The sequence below is a fragment of the Xenopus laevis genome, chromosome 5S (genome assembly GCF_017654675.1).
Source record: "Xenopus laevis strain J_2021 chromosome 5S, Xenopus_laevis_v10.1, whole genome shotgun sequence".
Classification (NCBI taxonomy): Eukaryota; Metazoa; Chordata; class Amphibia; order Anura; family Pipidae; genus Xenopus; species Xenopus laevis.
In genome coordinates this window covers 49237395-49260086 of record NC_054380.1, presented here as the reverse complement: position 1 = coordinate 49260086, position 22692 = coordinate 49237395, and the positions used below count along the sequence as shown (strand labels likewise).

General features: G+C 36.3%; 1 protein-coding gene across 2 annotated transcripts in view; it reads right to left on the bottom strand.

Moving 5' to 3' along the window:
* Positions 1-172: 172 nt before the first annotated feature.
* LOC108717885 (mitogen-activated protein kinase kinase kinase 5) overlaps positions 173-22692 on the bottom strand; it is a 140244-nt gene continuing 117724 nt past the window's right edge. For both annotated transcript variants that reach the window (XM_018265310.2, XM_041564516.1), the window contains 9 exons: positions 21770-21947; positions 20406-20574; positions 17874-18056; positions 14495-14600; positions 13952-14186; positions 10810-10922; positions 6904-7010; positions 4177-4253; positions 173-2471 (listed from right to left, as the gene is read on the bottom strand). In XM_018265310.2, coding sequence (XP_018120799.1) covers positions 2408-2471; positions 4177-4253; positions 6904-7010; positions 10810-10922; positions 13952-14186; positions 14495-14600; positions 17874-18056; positions 20406-20574; positions 21770-21947 — 1232 coding nt within the window. In that variant the 3' untranslated portion in view covers positions 173-2407. The remainder of the gene's footprint in view (positions 2472-4176; positions 4254-6903; positions 7011-10809; positions 10923-13951; positions 14187-14494; positions 14601-17873; positions 18057-20405; positions 20575-21769; positions 21948-22692) is intronic.

Sequence of the window (22692 nt, the reverse complement as noted above, 5' to 3'; positions counted from 1 at the left end):
AATCCGGCCAAGTGCACCTACCTCTGCTTCACAAGTGTGAAGATATGTCACTATACTTTTTTTGTGATAGGCTGATGGGAAGCCATCGTGGCCTGTTGCTGTGTTATTTTTCAGCTTTCAGTTGTACAGTTAAGTTGTTTTGTTTTTAAATCAAAAGACAGATGCACAGTTGTCAAAGATATAAATTTATAAAACTCAAAATACATATTTGTTACAAAGAATTTGATAAAAACACAACAATTACATAAAGTAGAAATTCAAAAAGACTCTATTATGAAAAGATACCTGCGGATTGCATAGGTTTTACATCAAGATTTCAACATTCTTAGTATGTGCTAACAAAGAAGTGAGAGGGTAGTGAAGTAAGAGAAGCTAATAAAAGTTTTACACTTAGCAATGCCTATAGAAACCAATACATGTTGCTTTAACTGGTCAGATGCTTCAGAGAAACCATTTGTTTTAATATAACTGGTCAATTGTTGCCTTTTTATTACATTACTCTTGACCAGTAAATGATGCCTGCAAATTTTGTTACTGTAGATTGCTAGATTGGAACAAACTTTGTACCTGTAGAATTGTGCAGTTGCACTGCAGTCTTTATTTCTGGTGTAAAGTGTTACAAGAGTTCCACACACTTCTAATGTTCACGTTCATTCTTTACTGACTATACTGTATATGGCAGTAACAGCTGCTATTGCCTACCAGAAATCACAGAATATTGCATGTTGTTCTCTTTATAATTTTATTTAAACAAAATATAACACAGTAATGTTTAAAGACACCCGTAATGGCAATTGTAATTTTGATATTTTTTTTATAGCTTAGTTTTAGCCATGAAATATTAATAGTGATTGCTGCAAACAGAAGTGTCATATAAAAACTGGAAAAAAATTATTATTTTAGAAATGTTCACCACATAAAATTACATTTCTTTCCAATGCTCTATATTTTTTAATATTTTCGAAAATTATTTTGTTTCATTTAGCATTTCTCTTGTTTATCAATAGTCGCTTAGCATGCATAGTAATGACAAGTGGTTTCCAAATTTTGTGACTGGATGGGTGGCATGGGGAGCAGGTCTCAGCCTTGCTGGGCGTGATAAAACGCATATATTGTATATAAATTAGTTTTTTTTAAATACAACTGTGTTTTTTTCCATTCCAAATGCAACCCTCTGTTCTTTTGATGGCTGAATGTGCGTCAAGCGCAAGAAAATGCAACATGTTGCATCTAAACAAAATCACTGAAATAAAAATGTAGTAAAACTCAACTCAGAACGCTCATTAGCACAACCAGGCAGAACATAATGGAATCAATTAGCAAATGCATTTATTTGTGCTAAAACCTGCGTTTAAACGTATGTTAAATTCATAACCCATGTGTAAGGCCAATTAGGGTGAGGTTTAGGGAAATGCCTTTGCTGCCTCTAGATACATCTATAAGCCCAGGGCAGGGCAAGGTACGGCAAGCTTTGGGACGAACTTTTATTTAGTGTCCTAGATAATCTTGAGCGAATGACTGCTACAGTATATCAATGATTTATTGAATTGTTCTGTTGATTGCTCAAAATTCTCTTAAAGGACAAGGCAACCATATATTGTCAAAATATAAGTCTTGCATTAAATAAGTATTTTTCAAAACACTCCATGGTTTTTCTGTACGTCTTTATTACTCTCAAGATTTTCTTTAACTTTTAATGCATCCCTTCTGCTAAGATTTAAAATATAAATATATAACTCAGGCTTAAACACTTACATCTGCACAGAAACTAAAATCCAAGTTGAACATCTGTGCATAAATGGTAGAAATTTTCCACAGTGCCTTGTATGCTCTTGTGATTCACCTTGTTAACAGGTCAGTTAAGTCAAAACATGAAGACCCTGTGGAAAGTAGAGTCTGGTTGAAGGAGAGATAACTACAGTGGTACAGTCACTATGGAGAGAACAGAATGTGACAAATAAATAAGGCTTTCAAAAGCAATTACATTTACAAAACTTCATATCAGCTTGACCAAATTGAAACATTGCAGCATGGTCAAAAGGGAATTAACATGCTGGACAATGTATCAACTGATGCAATGTAATATATCACATTATTTCAGCTTAAACTTGCTGAGCTGCTACTGGAAAACAGAGTAAAAATTTAGCAATTTTCCAATGAACATTTTAGAAAAGCGGCAAAAAAATTGCAAATTGTCATTACTTGTGACATGGTACCTGAAAATAATTTTTTTTGGAAGTTTAACTATTCCATTAAGGTCTTGGCAACAAACTTTAAGATCAACTTTTATGACTATTACCAAATGTTCTTTACAAAATGTTCTATTACAAAAAATTCAGCTGTGTCTCAGAGATGCCTCTTTTTTCAGGCTACAGCACAGAAGATCCTTAAGGCTTTAGTGGACTCATCAGGGGACTTGTTTTTCTCTGTAGTCAGTGATTGCTTTCCATATTGTGCACAGTGCTCCTCCCCTGTTGGTTATGCATACAACATACATGAGTGCAAGATTATTAGAATATGCTGGAAGAAGAAAGTGTTTACCTAAATATGATTACGCATCTTAAAAAGAACACCCACTCATCATTTTTTAGTGCTCCCCCCCAAATATTTATGGTGGATACATAGTAATAGGCTTAAACATTGTAGATTCACAAAAGTTTTACATTTTGAATTTTTATTAGGGCATCTTGCTTTTCTTTCCTCTTCCTCCAACAATTAATTCTTTTGTCCTCCAACAATGAATTATTTTGAAGGAACACTCCATTGCTGGAACTCTTTAAAACCGAATGCAGGGGAATACAGGATTGACCACAAAAAAAATAGTGGGAAAAAACTGAATTCAAATGTTAATAAATCACCCCCTAAAAGTTGCATATAGGTCATGTTGATCATTTTTCACTGATAGGTCTGCTGTTGTAAGTAATTGCTACTTGAAGTTCATAAACCTGACTTTTGCCAACCTGAATGTCCCCTCTCAACCCATCAGTTAGCGTTTTATATATATAATACTGCATAAATATGGCAGCCCTCTCACAGAGGAACATGGGGGTCATGTAAAAACATTGGGCAAATACATTTATGGCAAAATTATAAATAGCATGCAAAGAATGCATCTGGTGGGATTTTGCTGTAAATATTTGGCTCTTGTAAGGTCTTCTTCAAAAACTCTCTTTTAAGGAATTGTCCTTGTTTCTTTATGGAACTAATATTCCAATATATTACAAAGGGTGAGCTAATTCTAGTAGTGATGGGCGAATTCGCGGCGAATTTGCACAATTCGCCGCCAGCGAATAAATTTGCAAAACGCGCACGAAAATTCGCCGGCGTCAAAAAAAGATTTTCGGCAGCATCGAAAAAAAACGGAGGACGGAGTCAAAAACGGGCGCTGGCATCAAAAATGGGCGCCGGCATCAAAAACGAGACGCCGGAGGCGTTTCGCAAATTTTTCGCCGTTTCGCTTCACCGGCGCAAATTCGCCCATCACTAATTGTGAGATCTATTAGGTAGGCCCTCTTCTTATCTCTCATATCTATCAATTTTTATATGTGATCTTTAAGGGGCAGATTTATCAATGGTCGAATTGAAAATTTGAAGTAAAAAATTAGAATATTAAGCTACTTTTATGTAATTTGACTGGGGAATAGTCAAAATTTGATTTGAATTTGAAAAAAAAATTGAAAATTCGCATATCTAAATTTATCATGTACTGTCTCTTTAAAACTTCGACTTTGACCATTGACCATCTAAAAAACCTGCCGAATTGCTGTTTTAGCTTATGGGGGACCTCCTAATTTAGAGCCAATTGGTGGACTATCCGAATCAAATTCAATCTTACTTCGATTCGAACGATCGAATACAGCCTATTCACCCACAAAAAAACCTTTGATTTTTTTAATATATTTCAGTTGGTCTTTTTTTATTAAACTTTCGAAGTTATGGGAGTTCAAAAAAGCTCCCATTAATTCGAAATTTGACCCCTGATAAATCTGCCCATATGTGTACCTATCATGCAATATTGTGGCATATGCTGATATATATAAGCATGTATAATAAATACATATTGAAAATAAAATGGTTACCTATCTATTTTCTACAGAAGGAGATTGTCCAATTACTGTAAACCAAAATAATGACCTTTGATTTTAATTGAAAAAAAATAATTGTGGGATATGTTACCTCAGATTCAGAGATTTTAAATCATCTCGCGTGACGTGACATAGAATATCCTCAAGTTTATAGTCTTCTGCCACAATCTAGAACACATAAAAACAAGCACAATCAATACACTTGCTCAGTGCAGTTCACACGGATCAACAAGCAGATGCAAGTCAATATAATACAGGTATGGGACCTGTTATCCAGAATGCGCAGAACCTGACATTTTCCAGATAAGGGTCTTTCTGTAATTTTGATAAACACACTTATGTCTACTACTATGTCTACTAAAGAATAATGTAAACATAGGACTCCAACAAGAATGAATGATATCTTAGTTGGGATCAAGTACAAGGAACTGTTTAATTATTACAGGGAAAGAGGAAACAATGTTTAAACATCTTAATTATTTGCTTTTAGAATACAGAGACAGTTTATTGTCAATAGATTAGCCACAATAGTGCAACCAATAACACTGTATTTATTCTGTAGAATGCTTTAACATACCTGAGTAAACAGCTCTAGACACTGTCTGTGTTTGTTTAGGATAGCAACTGCCATATTAGCTTGGTATGACATCTGCCTGAGTCTCTCCCTGCTCGTTCATAACTCTGGGCTCAGATTACAGCAGAGAGGGAGGAGGGAGGGGGAGAGGGGCAAACTGAGCATGCTCATGCCCTGCCCTAGAGGTTTATGCTGAAAGAAGGAAGTCTAAAACAGAAGCCCATGTATACACAATAGAAGGACAGAAATGCAGTGTTTCTTTTGACATTGGACTCTGAACAGCATTTATTGGTGTATTTATATAGGCCTTTCTCATAAAACTTACTTAGTTTTAACCTTTCCTTCTCCTTTAAAATGGAGTCTATGAGAAAAAGCCTTCCCATTATTCAGAGTTTTATGGATATGAAAAGGTTTCCAGATACATCCCATACCTGTTGTATTATTTCTGTTTATAATAATAGTTTCATCTCAGCACATCCCTACTGCATGATATTTTGTATAATTCAAATAAGTAATATGGAATTATCTCTAAAAAGATAAATGCTGCATGTAGCACACTTGTCTATGAATTAAAATATTACTAAATGTTCCACATGTAATGCATATGGAGGGTCCAAGGTACTCCCATGTATTAATTGTAAATGTAACAATTATATTATACATTTTCTAACTGGACCTGTAATATCAGTGGAGTACTGCAGGGGTCTGTCCTTGACACTTTTTTCTTAAACTAGTTTATTAATGACCTGGAGGTTGGTATTGGAAGTACTGTGTATTTTTGCTGATGATACTAACTTGTTTCACACAGGATGCTGCCACTTTGCAGAGCAGTTTAACAAAACTTGAAAACTGGGCATCAAACTGTCAAATGAGGTTTAATGATGATAGCTGCAAGTTAATGTACTAATGCAAGTTCCAGTACTCCAGTCATCAAGAAGGATAGCAATGAGCTAAAAAGATGAGCTAAACTGGTAACGGGATAGAAGATTTGAACCATGAGGGCATACTGTCAAGGTTGGGGTTGTTTTCTCTAGGGGAATGTGCTTGTGAGAGGACATGACTACGATTTACAGGTACATTAGATGACATTATAGACAGAAAGAGGAGGTATTTTTTCCCCCATAGGAAATAGCAACCCATAGAGGCCACCCCTTTACACACGAGGGACCGAGGTTTCATTTGAAGCAACATAGGTGGTTCTTAATGTTAAGGGCAGTGAGGTTATGGAATACCCGGCCTGGTAATGTTGTTATGGCAGATTCTATCAATGCCTTTAAAGTGATACTGACACATTCCTATAAAAATCGTAGGAACATGTCAGTATCAAGTAGTTGCTGAACACGGAATAGTTCCTCTGAAAGCCCCCCTCAAAGCTGCCCCCTGCTACACTGCTAAAAGACCTTCTGTGCTGTTTCAGTGACGCTGAAACACTAATTACGAATGAAAACAGAACTTCAGCCTATGGAAGTATCGCTCCGCCCCCAGCCCAGCGTCATGGAAGCAAGACAGAAGATCCATTAGTAGTGTCAGCGGGTCGACTGCAAAAAGGTTTCCATGGCTGAGGGCAGCTTTCAGGGGAACTATTCCGGGTGCAGCAACTACTTGATACTATGTTCCTCTGATTTTTATAGGAACGTGTCAGTATCCCTTTAAGGGTAGTTTGGGTGATTTTTTGAAAAAGCATAATATCCAATGTGTGATCAGAAGATCTAAAGCTGGTTAGTATAGATATTAGTTTTTAAAGTTTATATATGTAAGTGTGTAGATAGTTCTGTATAAGCATGTGTATATATGTGCATTGGGATTCATTTGGCAGGGTTGACTTTATGGACTCATCAACCCAACTTAGCTATGTAAGTACAGTTATGGGATCCGATATCCGGAAACAAGTTATCCATAAAGATCCTAATTACGGAAAGGCCGTCTCCCATAGACTCCATTTTATCCAAATAATCTGAATATTTAAAAATAATTTCCTTTTTCTCTGTAAGGATAAAATAGTACCTTGTACATGATACAGACTAAGATTAATCTGTAATGGAAGCACAACCAGCCTATTGGATTTATTTAATGTTTACATGATTTTCTAGCAGACTTATTTATGAAGATCCACATTAAAGAAAGATCCATTATCTGGAATGCCCCAGATTCAGAGCATTCTGGAGAACAGGCCCCATAATATATAAGAATGCGACCCATTCTTTATTAAGGCAAGATAAAAGAAGAACAAAGAGGAAGTCAAACCTTGTTTATTGTATCTTCATCTACTCTGTGCTTTTGTAGCCAGTAAACAAGTTCTTCACTGCCTGAGATAGCTGGCCTTGTGCGAGATACAGCAGTGCCTGGGATACCTGAACCATAGATTAAATATGAAACATCTAGTGAATTCACGTTTAAATATTTTAGCTATATTAATGCACATCTATTACAAAGAGCTAGTATGCACAAATTTACTGCAGAATTGTTTTGTAATGGGTAATACCCATGTGGATAAACTGTGTTTAGACTGGACACAGCAGATATTATATTCACTTACCAATTGCTAAAGAAAAAAAAAATAAAATGTACCTATATCTTTCTAAAGTACAGAGGAAAAAAAACAAGCAAGTATCCCATAACAAGCTATACATTCTTAAAAATACTGTGAAGAAGAGACAATGCAGAGCATGGCAGTGGCACTGAAAAATTATCCTCTGGACTTCAGCCCCTATTCTGGCGTTCTAGTATCAACTAAAGCTAATTTTCCAGAGACGAAAAGGCCCAAAACCAACTCATTCTGGCATTTGGGCCAGCATATAAATGCAGTAACTCTATCATGTATCCCCAGCACATACTGGGACAGATGCATTAAACCATGCATAAGTTGGTATTAACAATAACACATAGCAACATATATAAGCTTATCCTTCAAATATCTTGGTTTTATTAAACAGAGAATACGGTGGGTTTATAAACACTGTACCTACATTACTAGAATTGCTATATAAGATCTCTCTCTCTCTCTCTCTATACTTTTTTTTTTTTTTTTACTTATTTAGCAATTCTAGTAATGTAGCTATATATTTTATAGTACAGGAATACTAAAAGCAGGGGGAAGAAACATTGCAATAAACATAAATACAGTATACACATTTAATACAAACAAATGTTGCAAAGAAAAATTGTCACATTCAGTTGTCTACAACTATAAAGAAGTTCACCTTTAAAATAAGGGGTGGGCCACCATTGAGTTAACTTTTAATATGTTATAGAAAAGTGATGTCCAAATAGTGGCTCGTGAGCAACATATTACTCACCAACCCCTTGAATGTTGTTCCCCATGGCCTCAAAAGCAGGTGCTTATTTTTGCATGTATAGCTTGGAGGCAGGTTTAGGTTGCATAAAAGCCAGGTGTACTGCCAAAGAGAGCTTCCAGTCCACATAAGGGCTTCTAAACAGCCAATCGTAGCCCTTATTTTGCACCAACACTTGTTCCCACAACTCTTTTTACCGTATATACTCGAGTATAAGCCGATCCGAGTATAAGCCGAGGTACCTTATTTTACCTACGAAAACTGGGAAAACTTATTGACTCTAGTATAAGCCTAGACACAACTACAGCTCTGTCTCCCAGCAGCGCACCTTCCGCCAAAGAGACTCCCCCAGCGATCGACCGGACTTCTTTGCAAAGTTGATGGTGACAGAGAATTGTGCAGAGAGTGCTGTGTGTCATAAAACCATCACTGATCTTTCGTATAACCAACAGATGGCGCTGTGTGATATCGCCATCACTGTTAATCCTTTATTCAACCAACAGATGGCGCTGTGTGATATTGCAGTTACTTTTATTCTTTGATATAACCAACAGATGGCGCTGTGTGATATTGCAGTCACTGTTATTCTTTGATACAACCAACAGATGGTGCTGTGTGATATTGCAGTTACTGTTATTCTTTGATATAACCAACAGATGGCGCTGTGTGATATTGCAGTCACTGTTATTCTTTGATATAACCAACAGATGGCGCTGTGTGATATTGCAGTCACTGTTATTCTTTGATACAACCAACAGATGGCGCTGTGTGATATTGCAGTTACTGTTATTCTTTGATATAACCAACAGATGGCGCTGTGTGATATTGCAGTCACTGTTATTCTTTGATACAACCAACAGATGGCGCTGTGTGATATTGCAGTCACTGTTATTCTTTGATATAACCAACAGAGGGCGCACTGTTATTCTTTCATAAAACCAACAGAGGGCATTGTGGGATATTGCAGTCTCTCCCCAAGTGAACTGTTGGTATAGGAATGATTAAAAGTGACTGCAATCTCGGCTACTGCCCGCTGACCCGAGTATAAGCCGAGGTAGACTTTTTCAGCACATTTTGGATGCTGAAAAACTCGGCTTATACTCGAGTATATACGGTACATCATGTTGCTCATATTTTTTTATAGTTTTTTTTTAGTTTATATTTTTTCTATAGTTTGTGAATTATTTACCTTTTTCTTCTGACTTTTCAAGCTTTCAAATGGGGGTCACTGACCCCATCTAAAAAACAAATGCTCTGCATAGCTACACATTGATGTTATTCTATTCAGACCCTCTCCTATTAATATTCCAGTCTCTTACTCAAATGAGTGCGTGATTTCTAGGATAATGTGGACCTAACAACCAAATTGCTGAAACTGCAAACTGGAGAGCTTGCTGGATAAACGAAATAACTCAAAACCCACAAATAAAAAATGAAAACCAACTGCAAATTGTCTCAGAATATCACTTTCTACATAATACTTAAAGTTAATTTAAAGGTGAACAGCCTCTTTAAAGTATACAAAACTACTAAAAAAACAACTGAAAAATCTACTCTTCGAAATATAAATGTACATTGAAAGTTACCTATAGGTGTTTTTTGCCTGATGTTTTTCCCTGATAGGTCTGTTTTTGTAAATAACTGTTACTTTAAGTTTTTAAACCTGACTGTTTTGCCACCTGACTGCCCCTTCTCACTCTGTCAGAGATTGTAAAGCTAAAGAACTACTGTTGCACAAATACGGCAGCCTCTTCACAGAGGAACATGGGGATCAGATAATGTAAAAGCATCAGTCAGATACTTTTATAGCCAAATTCTAAAGCTCATGCAAAGACAACATTCTGATTGTTGTAAATATATATAATATATAATATAATATTGTTGTAAAAAATTATATTTGTAGTGTTATGTTTAACAGTTCTCCAATCTGAATTTTAGCAGCTATGCGGTTTCTAGGGTTTAGTTAATTCTAGCAATTTATGAAAGACTGGAAAAATAATAGGAGAGGCGCAGGGGTTATTTGGCTGTCAGGGTAGATGACCCCCAACAAATAGTATTTTAATTGCAAACTGAAAAGAGACAGTAAAGAAAGGCAAATTATTTTACAAAGGCCAAAACTAAACACATCAGGAACTGACTGTGTCCTCCTCTCTGATTAAAAACATGATACTGTTACACTATGGGGAGGATGAGGCTCTTGTCCCGACAGGAAACAGAAATCCAGGCAGTTTCATGTATCCATAATACCCCTCAAATCCTTGTCACTTTAGGAAGTCCCGCAAGAACATAATTTTGCATCTATCAACAATAATCCTCTGTTTTGCTCATCAATCCTCCAAATTATTCAACTAGCGTGTTCAACATGTCTTCCTGCAATTGTTTTGCTCCACAACAGTCTTTCAGGTTTGAAAATTCATTGCCATAATATTGTGATATTAAATGTATTCCATTATCTTATCCCACACTACCCCATCCAAGGCTTTCCTACCAGATATCAGACTAACAGGCCTTCTGTTACTTGGCTGAAAACAGGACTAGCAATTCATCGATCTCTCAAAAGATTCTTGGAGGATGAAATGGGTTGGGAATAACAGATCTTAGCTCCTTTAGTTCCCTGGTTTAATAGTTTTTAGCATAACTTTTTACAGATGCACATTCTGGAATTTAAAAGGGTAACTATGCATTGCATCCTCCCCTCATGACATAAACTATGTTAACATGTTGCTGATTCACAAACAAAATAACATACTGGGCAGTAAGGATATTAAGTTATCATTAGAAAGGTATTGAATGCATTTAATCTTAAGCATAACTGGAAACTATGTATTTCCTTAAAAAATTATATTTGCATACTCACTTATTGGCTCAGATGTGCATTGCAGGCGTTTGATTTCCCTGTCTTTTACTTCAATAGCTTGTTGTAGTAAAACTTGGAATTCTTTCTCTTTAAGTAACAATTCTTCCATAAGCCTAAGAAAGTAATAGAGAGAAAACTAGTACAAGAATAGGCATTTTAATGTATTTTAATCTTGTGTGGAGACACTAGTTACATTTTTTTTACTCTTTGGATAAAGTAATACTGTCTGATAATAGTCTGTGATGTACAATCACTGTTGAAACAATATGTATGGGGCCTCTGCATGCTTATGAGCTAGTGTATGATAGCAATAACATTATTTCATATATGATTATTTGTTAAATATTTAAATAGTAAAAAAATGAAGCAGGATGAGGTGGGACCCTTAATATCAGAGGGGGATCAGGTGGTCAATAAGATAACAGAGAAAAAGCAGAGATTTTGAACTGTTATTTTGAACTACACAAATGAGGAACCAATTAATGAAAGTTTCCTTTTTAATAGTCCCATTTCTAGTAATACAACAAAATATGTGTGTTTCATGCAAGAGGAAATTCAAAAGACACTAGAACATGTAAAGGAAAACAAAGATCGGATGGTATACTAAACAAGCTTATCTCTGTGACTGCCAAACCTCTTTACAAAATTTTTTCAGCAGTCATTAAGGTCTGGCATGGTTCTGAGAGACTGGTGAATTGCTAATATGGTGCCACAAAAAGGGATCCTGTTCTCAGTCTCAAAACTAAAGGCTTTTTATCTACTTGGACTTTGCTAAAGCTTTTGATACTGTTCCGCACAGAAGTGTAAACAAGTGTAATTATATTGTTGTTAGCTCAGAACGCTTCCCCTGTTTGTCTAGTGATAAGGAAACTATATAACAGAAAAGGTCTTCTGAAGTCTGTACCCTATTCAATACAACAATCTACAAGCACTTATACCCGCAACCTGCAGGGTACCGCAGGTTTTTGCGGGTAACCTGCGGGTACCCAACCCGCTGCAAGACTCTAACATATATATTGTTCTGATTTTCCAACAACATATGTCTTAGTCCTCTAAGAAACAAACTGCTGCATATGCAAAATGTAAAATGCAAATAAATATAATTTCTGTGTATATATATATATATATATATATATATATATATATATATATATATATATATATATATATATATATATATATATATATAAAGTTCAAGAGGACCCGCACTCCTTGGTTAGTGAACCAAAAATATCTTTATTTTTCAAACTTGTGCATCCATTGTGCATTGGATGCACAAGTTTGAAAAATAAAGATATTTTTGGTTCACTAACCAAGGAGTGCGGGTCCTCTTGAACTTTACATAAATATTTTGACCCAGCACCCACGTTTATGGAAGACTGGTTCAGAGTGCAAGCGTCTGACTCAGGTTATATATATATATATATGGAATTTAAAAGGAATTTAAAGCACCACTATAATGTTATTAATATTTTACATTTGTAATTTTCTAATTAACATTTTCAATATTATCTTTCTATTATATATAATCTTTTACAACTAGCTATTATAGGTATGGCAGTTCAGGGGTGTGGCCTAATATTACACTAGTGGGGGTCAACTAATGTTAAAATTACTTCTAATACATATAGCATTAACAGAAATAAGGCACTAAGATTTCTCTTAGTAACATAGTGCAGATGCTGTATAAAACACAATCAAGCCATGTGCAGGTAAAAATGCCAGCAAGGAGGTCTTCCAAGAAGAATACTAGATGGCCAAAAGAAATATAACCCCAGCAAAAAAACAGCACACAGGACAGTGAGAGAATAAGATGCAAGCAGAACAGAGATCTAAGGGACAGCAGGTATTCTGAGGTAATGTTACTATTTATGTGGCACATACTGCAGTCACCATTTAAGGTGTCACAATCTGTGTGGCAGGAACCCTGGAGACTGCTAGAAAAAATTACAGGGGAGCCCTGCTGTGACTGGTCTTCACTGATGACTTTATGGGGTCACGGAATGTTCTGTTGTAGACCAACAGGGAGAACCCAAACAATGCAGAGTTTGATCAAAAAGTATGGTACATGCAAGAGTTAACCAAAAGTGTAGTTAAACCAGACAAGAAGGCAGGGCAGGCAGCATAATAATCAGATTCAGAAATAGGTAGAAATCAATAACCAGGAGATCAGAAATGACAACAAAAGGCTTTGGGAGTTGTAATAAACGGAGCCAGCTTGGGCAATGTTTATAAACTGAAGGGGACTTTTTAATTCAAATTTGGTACCAAAATGACATCAGCATGCATTTGCTACATGCCAAAACATCAGAAATGTGTGCATACATCTTGTCACTGAGGTGCACATGCGCTAGAAATACTGGGAGCTATTACAGTAGGTTTGTTAGGTTGTGTCACACGCATTTCCCCTTGGTACTACAATTACACTGGAATCATAGGGAATAAACATGGAAACACTCAGCACTAATGGGGGAATGTAATAAAAATCGCTAACGGAAAAACTATTCGCAATGCGAAAAGTTATGCCTTTGCGCGAACAAATTTTGCTTTGTGCGAATTTAATATAACTTTTGCGAGCCCGGAAACTGTTTAGCGACCACTTCCGACAGTGAAAGAACGTTTGCGAATGTTATAGTTTGCGCCAATGCGCAGTCAATGTAATAAAACTTCTTACTGAAAAAGTCGTTATGTTTGCTCCAAAAGATTACGACACCTTCAAGCAATTCTTATGAGTGCGCAATTAAAATTCGCAATGCGCAATTAAAATTCGCAATGCAATAACAGTTTAAGGAACAATATTACATTGCGAGATGTGGATTTTTAGTCTTATTGGTGCGAATTGTTTTGCTCTTTGCGACTTTTATTACATTCCCCTGTTAGTCCACTGTGGCGCTGTAAATAAATGACCCCTAATGTTACTGCACATAAACGTTATTACTTGTTTTAGCTGTTTTCAATAAAGAGAATTAGGAAAGAATAGCAAATACACCTTTTTACAAAACCTTATTTAAGTGTGTAGCACAAAACAAAAAGTTTTTAATAAATTTACTTATAAATAAATCAATATACACACATCATCCCACATTTATTAATAATTTATTATGAGGCAGAAATAGTTTAATGCAGTAAATCCAATTCATACCTGTTTGACTCTAACCTTAGTCTTCCCAGCTGCATATTCAGGGACCTGTGGGCATTCTGAGAGTTGTGGGACAAAGTGGAACTTAGTGTGCTCACTCCTGAGGTCTGCACATTGTCCTCCTTGACTTCTATGAGAATGGCCTCTTCTGTGGGTGGTTTACTTCTTTCCTCTACTTCTATGTCCTCCTGATCTGCTTGGTCACTTTCAGATGTAATGCTAAAATGTGGCCTCAGTTCTTTGAATAAATATGAAAAGACACAATAAGAGAATTAAACTACTACAGATATAGGATCTACTATCCAAGATTCTCAAGATCTGGAGTTCTTCAGATACGGGATCTTTTCCTAATTTGGAACACCATACATTATGTCCTTTTCATGATGCATCAATTCCTCTTTGGTAATCTCATACCTACTGTTACAATAGTATACTGTATATTGTGCAGATACTGTATAGAACGATATAAGAACATTCAACATTTGCATCCAACAAATGCATAAAAGTTTTGAAACAGAGCAACATGGGTTTGTATAAAGGACTCACCAGGTACCAGTATAGTGACAGCTGTCTGAATGGCCTTTCGAATTATATTATCTAAGGCAAACATCCAGTGAGGCTTTATGTTATGATTCCGTAGCACTTTATTTACCTGGTGACAGAAAATGAAAAGATTTCAACCAAAAGATGCTCTAGTCAGAGTTTGCTGAAAAGTAAAAGTATTTATTTTTCAGCTCCAACAAAACTAAAGCACCAATACTGTGCCAACAAGGGCACTCTCCCCAAAAAATAAGAATAAATATACAGTAGTGAATATTGTTTAACTTTATAATCAACAAATGGTTTATTAAAGTAGGACAGAGTTGAGGGGGATTGCATGCCTGTTAGTATAGTGTGATACACTTCTGGCAGTGCTATTTTCACACCAACAGGAAAGGAAAGGGAGTAGTGTACTTGGGGATACATTGTGTATGGGATCTGGAAACCTGTTATCCAAAAAGCTCCAAATTATGGAAAGGCCATATAACATAGACTCCATATATAATCCAATATAATCCAATATAATCCCATGTTTTTTAAACATTATTAACTTTTTCTCTGTAATAATAAAACAGTAATTTGTACTTGATCCAAACTAAGAAAAAATGAATTGTTACTGGAAGCAAAACTAGCATGTTGGGTTTATTTAATGTTTACTTGATTTTCTAGTAGACCTCAGGTATGAAGATACAAATTATGGAAAGATCCATTATGCGGAAAACCCAAAGTCCAGAGCATTCTGTATAATAGGTCCTATTCCTGTACTCACTGCCTCTTGCAGTGTCAGTAGCCCCTGGCTCTAGCTATACATAAAACTGGACCTTGCACTCCAAGCACATTATATCATGTGCTTGGGGTTTCGGTAGCCACTGTCTCTCACTGTATGTAATTTACTTTTTGGGAGAGTGTTCATATGGTAATCCTGTGTATCTTTTGACCAATTTCTAACCTCTGCCATGTTTCATGGACTTTTATCTTGCCTGCCACCTGCACTGAACTCTGGCCTAATATATCAGCTTATTGCTTGCCTTCTGCCTACTCAGACCACTGGTCTGTAACATGGATTTGTAATTTACTTTATGAGTGAGTGCTCCTGTGCCAGTCCTGATACTGTATATCTTCTGACCCAGTTCTAATCTGTGCCCTATTTTATGGACTTATCTTGTCTGCCACCTGCCTGAACTCTGGCCTGATGTATCAGCATACTCCTTGTCTACTGCCTTCTCTGACAACTGGCCTATTACATGGACTTGCTACTTGTTTATCACCTGCCCTGATCAGTTGCAATCCTGCAGAAAATCTTTTTCTCTCAGCTTAAGTTGCCTCCAAGCCACATATACGTGTATATATATATATATATATATATATATATATATATATATATATATATATATATATATATATATATATATATATACACACACACACACACACACACACACACACACATATACAGTAAATGGATAAAATGGAGTCTATGGAAGACAGCCTTTCTGTAATTCGGAACTTTCCGGATAATGGATTTCCAGATAATGAATCCCATACTGGTATGTAAAGCTATTAGGTGTTGTAGTCGCCAAAAATTTACCAGCCAAAATTGCTTCAGATTCCATAACCAATTATTTCTCACTCCAAATACATTAAAGTCAGTAGCCATTTATTCTTATTGCGACTTCTTTGTCTCTGAATCAATTTTGACGAAGCAACTTTTTTGAAGTGGCAAATTTTTCTGTAAAAAAATTTTTTCGCAAAAAAAATTTGCAGGCGGTGAAGTATGGAATTTTGCCGCAAATCCATGCCTGGTGAATAAATTTGCTCATCACTACTTGCTATTACAACAATATTTGTACCACTGAGTGTGTTTTTAAAGAAAACTGTTGGTTCTCTATGAAGGTCCAGAACAGTGCCGAGTCTGTTTACTAAACTATTTGCTGTTTGCCTGCTACCTGCCATGAACTGTGACTAGTTATACTGATTTGTCTTCTGTTCAGATTGTTTACTATCCATATTGCACTGTAATTTAACTTCTGTTTTTAAGCATGGTCCTTTTGTGACACATATTTAGTTAAACCCTGGGCTGCTGTGAGTTGAACTTGTTTTGTGTTAAACCCCACTTAAAGAGAAACTACATGTAATTAACCAACAACCACTTAAAGAGCATGACAGCCTCCCCGAAAACATAATTCTAAGCAACTTATGAATTCAATATGAATTAATTACATATTTTCAGTTAAGAATGTTATTATAATTTATGTTATCTATGTAATTGCTAATGCCAATAATTTTGTCTGTCCCTTGTCTGTAATCTTGTAAACTAAGCAATGGTAAAGGCAGTTAATAGAAAGTAAACATAAGGGTGCACCCATAGCTAACAAATGTAAAATTTAAAACTCAGAAGTCAAGTTACCTTGGTAAGGAAAAGCCCTTTAAGTTAGGTTCACACACCAGTGGTCTGGTTTGAAGTAGAAAAACCTTGACCCAATCATGCACACTTCCCATGTGCCCCTTGCATTTGCAGTTGTCTGGGGTGAGGGTTGTTAATACACATATGGGACCTGTAATCCAGAATGCTCGGGACCTCGATAATGGATCTTTCCATAATTTGCATCTTCATACCTTAAGTCTGCTACAAAGGCATGTAAACATTAAATAAACCCAATAGGCTGGTTTTGCCTCCTACCATATATTTTAGTTTGGCTCAAGTAAAAGGTACTGTTTAATTATTACAGAGAAAAAGGAAATCATGTTTAAAAATGTGGATTCTTTAGATAAAATGCAGTCTATAGGAGACAAACTTTCCATAATTCAGAGCTTTCTGGATAACGTGTTATCTGATAACGAATTCTATACTCATATTACATGAATAAAAAATATAAAATAATTTTCCTTTTCAAACAGGTTGCCTCGCAGAGGGATGTCACTGCTGGGTTTTGTGCAAAGGGGCAGTTAGCCAATCAATATCCAGTGAAAAACTCCAGAAGGATGGGTAATAAGTCTCTGGGGTCAAATGATCAATACATAGTAATTTACATAGTAGCATACATAGTAAGTAAGGTTGAAAAAAGACACACGTCCATCAAGTTCAACCTTTTAGTTTTTTTTTTAATCTGCCTAACTGCTAGTTGATCCAGAGGAAGGCAAAAAAACCCGTCTGAAGCCTCACCAATTTGCCTCAGAGGGGGAAAAAAATCCTTCCTGACTGCAAAATGGCAATCAGACTAGTCCCTGGATCAACTTGTACTAGGAGCTATCTCCCATAACACTGTATTCCCTCACTTGCTAAAAAGAAATCCAACCCCTTCTTAAAGCTATCTAATGTATCAGCCTGTACAACTGATTCAATAGATACCATACCTCTATATTATGTTCCTTCGTATATACTTACTGCATCTTGAAAGCCAAAAAGCACCATTTGGACTTGACTGATGGCATGACTGTCAAAGTCTAACTCAAGTTTGAGTTTTGAAAGGGCTGTTGAAATGATTTTCCTGTCAGTAGATCTTACAAACTCTTTCAGGCTGGCAACAAGAGAGGTAATGTGGTCCCATTTTAATTTTACTTCTGATCCCTAGAGATTTGGAAACAAGACCAAAAAGTATAGTGATAACATATGCAATACTAAAAAGATAGTTTTGGGGAGGGGGGCAAATGCCATCACACAAAGAAGGTCAGTTCTTCCCCTTCTCCAGCCTGCAGTGCCCATTGTGTATCTGCATATATCAAACTACAGGCACATAATTGTGCATTGGAAGTGCCATTTTCCAGCAGATATGCACAGAGATGTGCACTCTCTAAACTAGTTAAATTAGTACACCTTTTTGTGTACTTACATAAGTACACAAAATACAAAATCATTATAGGTAGTTAAGTGACAATGTATATAAGTTTGTAATTAAAGAACACCACAAGGATTTAGATCCAAGCAGCCTTTATATTGAAGACTTGGTATACAAACACTGTTATAACTAGTGTACAGCAGACCTCTGCCTCTGGGGGATGGCAGGAGAGAGGGGGTGCCAGACCACCACTTGTTACCCATTGTTATGTGTAAGCAAGTGGGCATATGGGTATCTGAGGGTATGAGACACCTGCCCATGGAAAATGTCCATGGCAAATTCTACTTGCTGGAGGGGGGGCGGAAGGAGCAAAAGCTATATAGGGAAAGCAATAGGGCAACACAAATTCCTGGTTGATGTGGAAATCCTATACTACCTTAGGAAGAAATCCTGGGCCTCAAAAGTTGGCAAGAAGATCCACAAGCAAACATGCCAATCTGACTTCTTTCTAGTGGAACAGATTGCTAAGAGAAAGACCCATTTCCACTAGAAAATAAGTGCTGTCTCCCAGATTGGCTTGAACAGGGGCTTCTAAAGGCCTTTCCAAACCATAATACATTTGTACTGCTGCTCTTTAAAAAAGTGCCAGCTCAGGGTACTTTTCTTCTAGCATTTTCAAGGATTTTATGTGAAATATGCATTATAGTCATGTTTTTTTTTTATTTCATTATAATGTGAATGCACCAACTTGTGAGGCAGACGCGAACTGACAATCTGTAGATTTTACCAAATGCCAGAAGGGCTGCAGTAAGTTGCCATAGACTGATTGTCACTATTTAGTGGGCTGGAGGAGGGCTGTTTGGGCATCTTTGTGAATTTGAAATGCCAGGTGCTATTTTAATCCCATTCCATGCTGCAAGGATACTTACTGTACTAGGTATTGCATATTCACTGGAAGGTGCCTAACAAATAGACACTCTCCAGTATGTAGCAGTTCCCTTGTCTTTTAACTCCATGTAGAACAACTTGAACATTGTGTAATAATTCAGCAGTTTATAATGAAATAAACTGCTATGGTTAAAACCGGATCTTTAAGAGACAACAACTTTAATACTTTTACCAACCCATCCTAGAGAAAACACAAGATCACAGGGACTGAGACGACCAAAGAATCAAATTCCAAATTGAGGACAGAAAAGAAAATGGAAGGTCAAGATTTTCATTACGAAAGCCACAAAACACACACCGTTTAGATAAATGTCATTGCAACTAATGTATCAGTTCAAAGGAACCCTGAAGTGGAAGAAGTTTAATTAGAATCCTAGGGGAACCTGTTTTCAGTCTGTGTTTTCCCAGTTTCTTCTGTCACAACCTCTTCTGAGAGGGGAATTACTGCCAATAATTGTGAGACAAAATTGCTGCAACAGATGCTGTGCTGCTTAGAAAAAGTTTTGCTTCAGTCATATTAGCCATTCAGGTGCTAAAAACTGTTTTAATAGAGCATTCGCTTATGTGCTTGCAAAAAATTGTATTGATTTTACCTATGAACATATACTCAGTTCAATAAATGGACTGCATATCACACCAAAATCAAACTTGGCTGAGCTACTTTAGCTGTGTTAATGCAGTTCAGTTGCCATTGATCTATTAGCCCGTAGAAAGGATTTCTAGGTGTAATTGGTGTTAATGTATTAGAGACACACAAAAAAGAGAATATAGATAATATATGAAACAGGCCTTCTGTTTTTCTTAGTAGATTAATAGAAGTAGTTCTTAAAGGCAATGTGATCTTAAAGGCAATGTGATCTCCCCAGAAAGATGATATGAATTTTCCAGGGGTGTAACCACAGAGAAAGCAAACCCTGTGGCTGCACTGGTGCCCAGGAGGTATAGGGGACCCCATGAGACTGGGGGGTCCTTTAACATCTAGTTACGCGACTGGATATTTCATTAGGGATTCTACTAAGTAATCCTCCTGCTTACCTTAGTAAAGCAGTGAATGCAATTCCAAAAAAAGGTAAAAGAAGATGTCAGACATTTCAATCTTATTTGAAATAAAAGTTATATTTAGTAAATACATTGTATATGCATTTTTCATGAATTAAATTAAGTTATACTCCAAAACATTAATGTCATTTTACCTGGACTAAAGCATCCATCAAGTTTCTAGCCACCTTGTCCTGATCCTCTGTAAGAATACGATACAATGTAGCCCTCCTTTCACTATCTTTCTTCAGCATGTAAAATCCAGAGTCTCTTTCTTCAGGAGAAGGAGGAGCACTATGGTCCTCAAAGTTCTCATCTGGGATTCTACATCAGATCAAGAAAAGCATATATTTATTATGTTGGCTTTTTATTAAGACAAAATGTTGACTATTTTTGTTTGACACAATCTTCCACAATCTCTTTGGTGCTACAGTTCTGATGGTACAAATATCAGATACAAAAACTTTATGGTTTGATAGAAGTGTTAGTGTTGATGTTGGTAAGAAAAACATGCTTTTAAGGTATTTAAGTTAGCTGGGACTGTTGAAATTTTTATAAGGAGGCCAATAAAGCATGCAAATATAGCTACCTGACAAAATAAAATTAACAATGAAAAAAGGTAATGCAGGAAGTAGTAAAATGAATCCAAAACTATTTTTTAAATGTGTAAATAGTAAAATAAATTAAGCATAAAAGGGTGGGAACCTTATTATAAGAGGGAGGCCAGTTGGTTGATGAGAGTAGTGAAAAAAAATCCTATAATAGATACAATTGATACACTAGTGACTCAGGAGTCGTTGAGGTCCAGCATGGTGCCGAGATATTGGTGAATTCTGTTGTCACTACTCAAAAAGGGATCTTTGGTATTATTTTTGATACAGTAGCACACAGAAGGTTATTGGTTAAATTAAGGAACATTAGCCTGAAACATAATAGAGAACTGGCAGAAGAATAGATTAAAAAGACTGCTGGTAAATTAAGCATTTTCTATTTGGATCCAACGTTCTCTTGTTTTGGAAACAGGAGTGAAAATGTGGATCTTTTGGGAGGAGTACAGTAGTGTGATTTGGTAGAGTGGTTTGTCCATATGAAGTGCATGGTTTTGTACTCATTTAAATACTTATTGCAAGGAAATGCCATTAAAGGAGAAGGAAAAGCTTTGTACAATTGGGAGTGTCAAATGTTAGGCACCCCATGTGATTTTATATACTTACCTGAAACCCCGGGCCACCTATCACCAGAAAACTGCACCGGCTTGGGGTTATACCAGTGAGCACCACGGAGCGATCCTCTTCCAGCGTATTCTTTCTTCAAATTTCCAGGGGCAAACGCATGCACAGTAGAACAAAATAGCTGACTTTTTAGTTAAAGTTGGCTTTTCATTCTACATTATTTTATGGTATTCTGGATAAAAACCTGGTTATTTGCATTTAGCCCTTATGCTAGTAAACACTTCTATATTAAGTGCAATAAATTATCAAAACATACATCACAATTACAATAAAATATTTATCCTCACCCCAGAAATAAACTTCTGTTACGCTTGATATCCTTTTCTACACATGACCTGGCTCTTGTTTTAAAAGTGAATGGGTCCGACCTTAAGTCTGAGTCTGGGGAAACGGAACTGTATTCACTGCTGCTGCTTGTATCTTCAACCATCACTGGCACAGGCAAAGATATGCTACGGAGATATTCTATGCAAAAAAAAGGAGTGGAATATAAACGTACAATTTAGAAGCATTGAGTCCTAGAAGCATTTTGAACATGGAATTCTATTTGGCTTCATCAAGTACACAAACAGATCACCTACAAACCATGTAAACCAGGAGTGCCCATACTTTACTAATGTGAGGTCTATGTTTAGTGATGTTGTCCCATTATGATCTTCATCCATAAAATCATTGTTAGCATTCTATTCCATGGAAAATATTACTTAAATATTATATTGATTTATGAGAAAATGTACATTGCTATATTTAACAAACAACTATCATCCTTTAAAATGAATCATTCTGACTCCAAAGTACAACATGCTGTACAATTTTGGGTTTGAAATCAATTGAAAAACAAACGGAGAGAATCATTCTACAGATTTTTAAAGTGATGTTAGCAAAGTTGGACTTCTACCAATGAAAAAGTCTTGCAGTAAAATTAATTAGATTAAGAGTAGTGTGTGAGCTGCTCATAACAAACCCCCCCCCCCATGTGGCAATTTTCTTTTGCTGGGGACGCCTGCTACCAAAAGTTCTGTTACTACATGGATAGTTTCAGCCATCTTGTTTGAGGATGTCTCCATCTTCTTCACAGTTACCACTGGCTTCTCTTGGTTGTTTCTGTAACTAAATGCCCATGCGATCCCCACTTAGTCATGGTCAATAGCATTATGTAGGCAGAGTTCTGGTTATTTCCTATTCTTTTATAAGGGAATTATTGTGATTT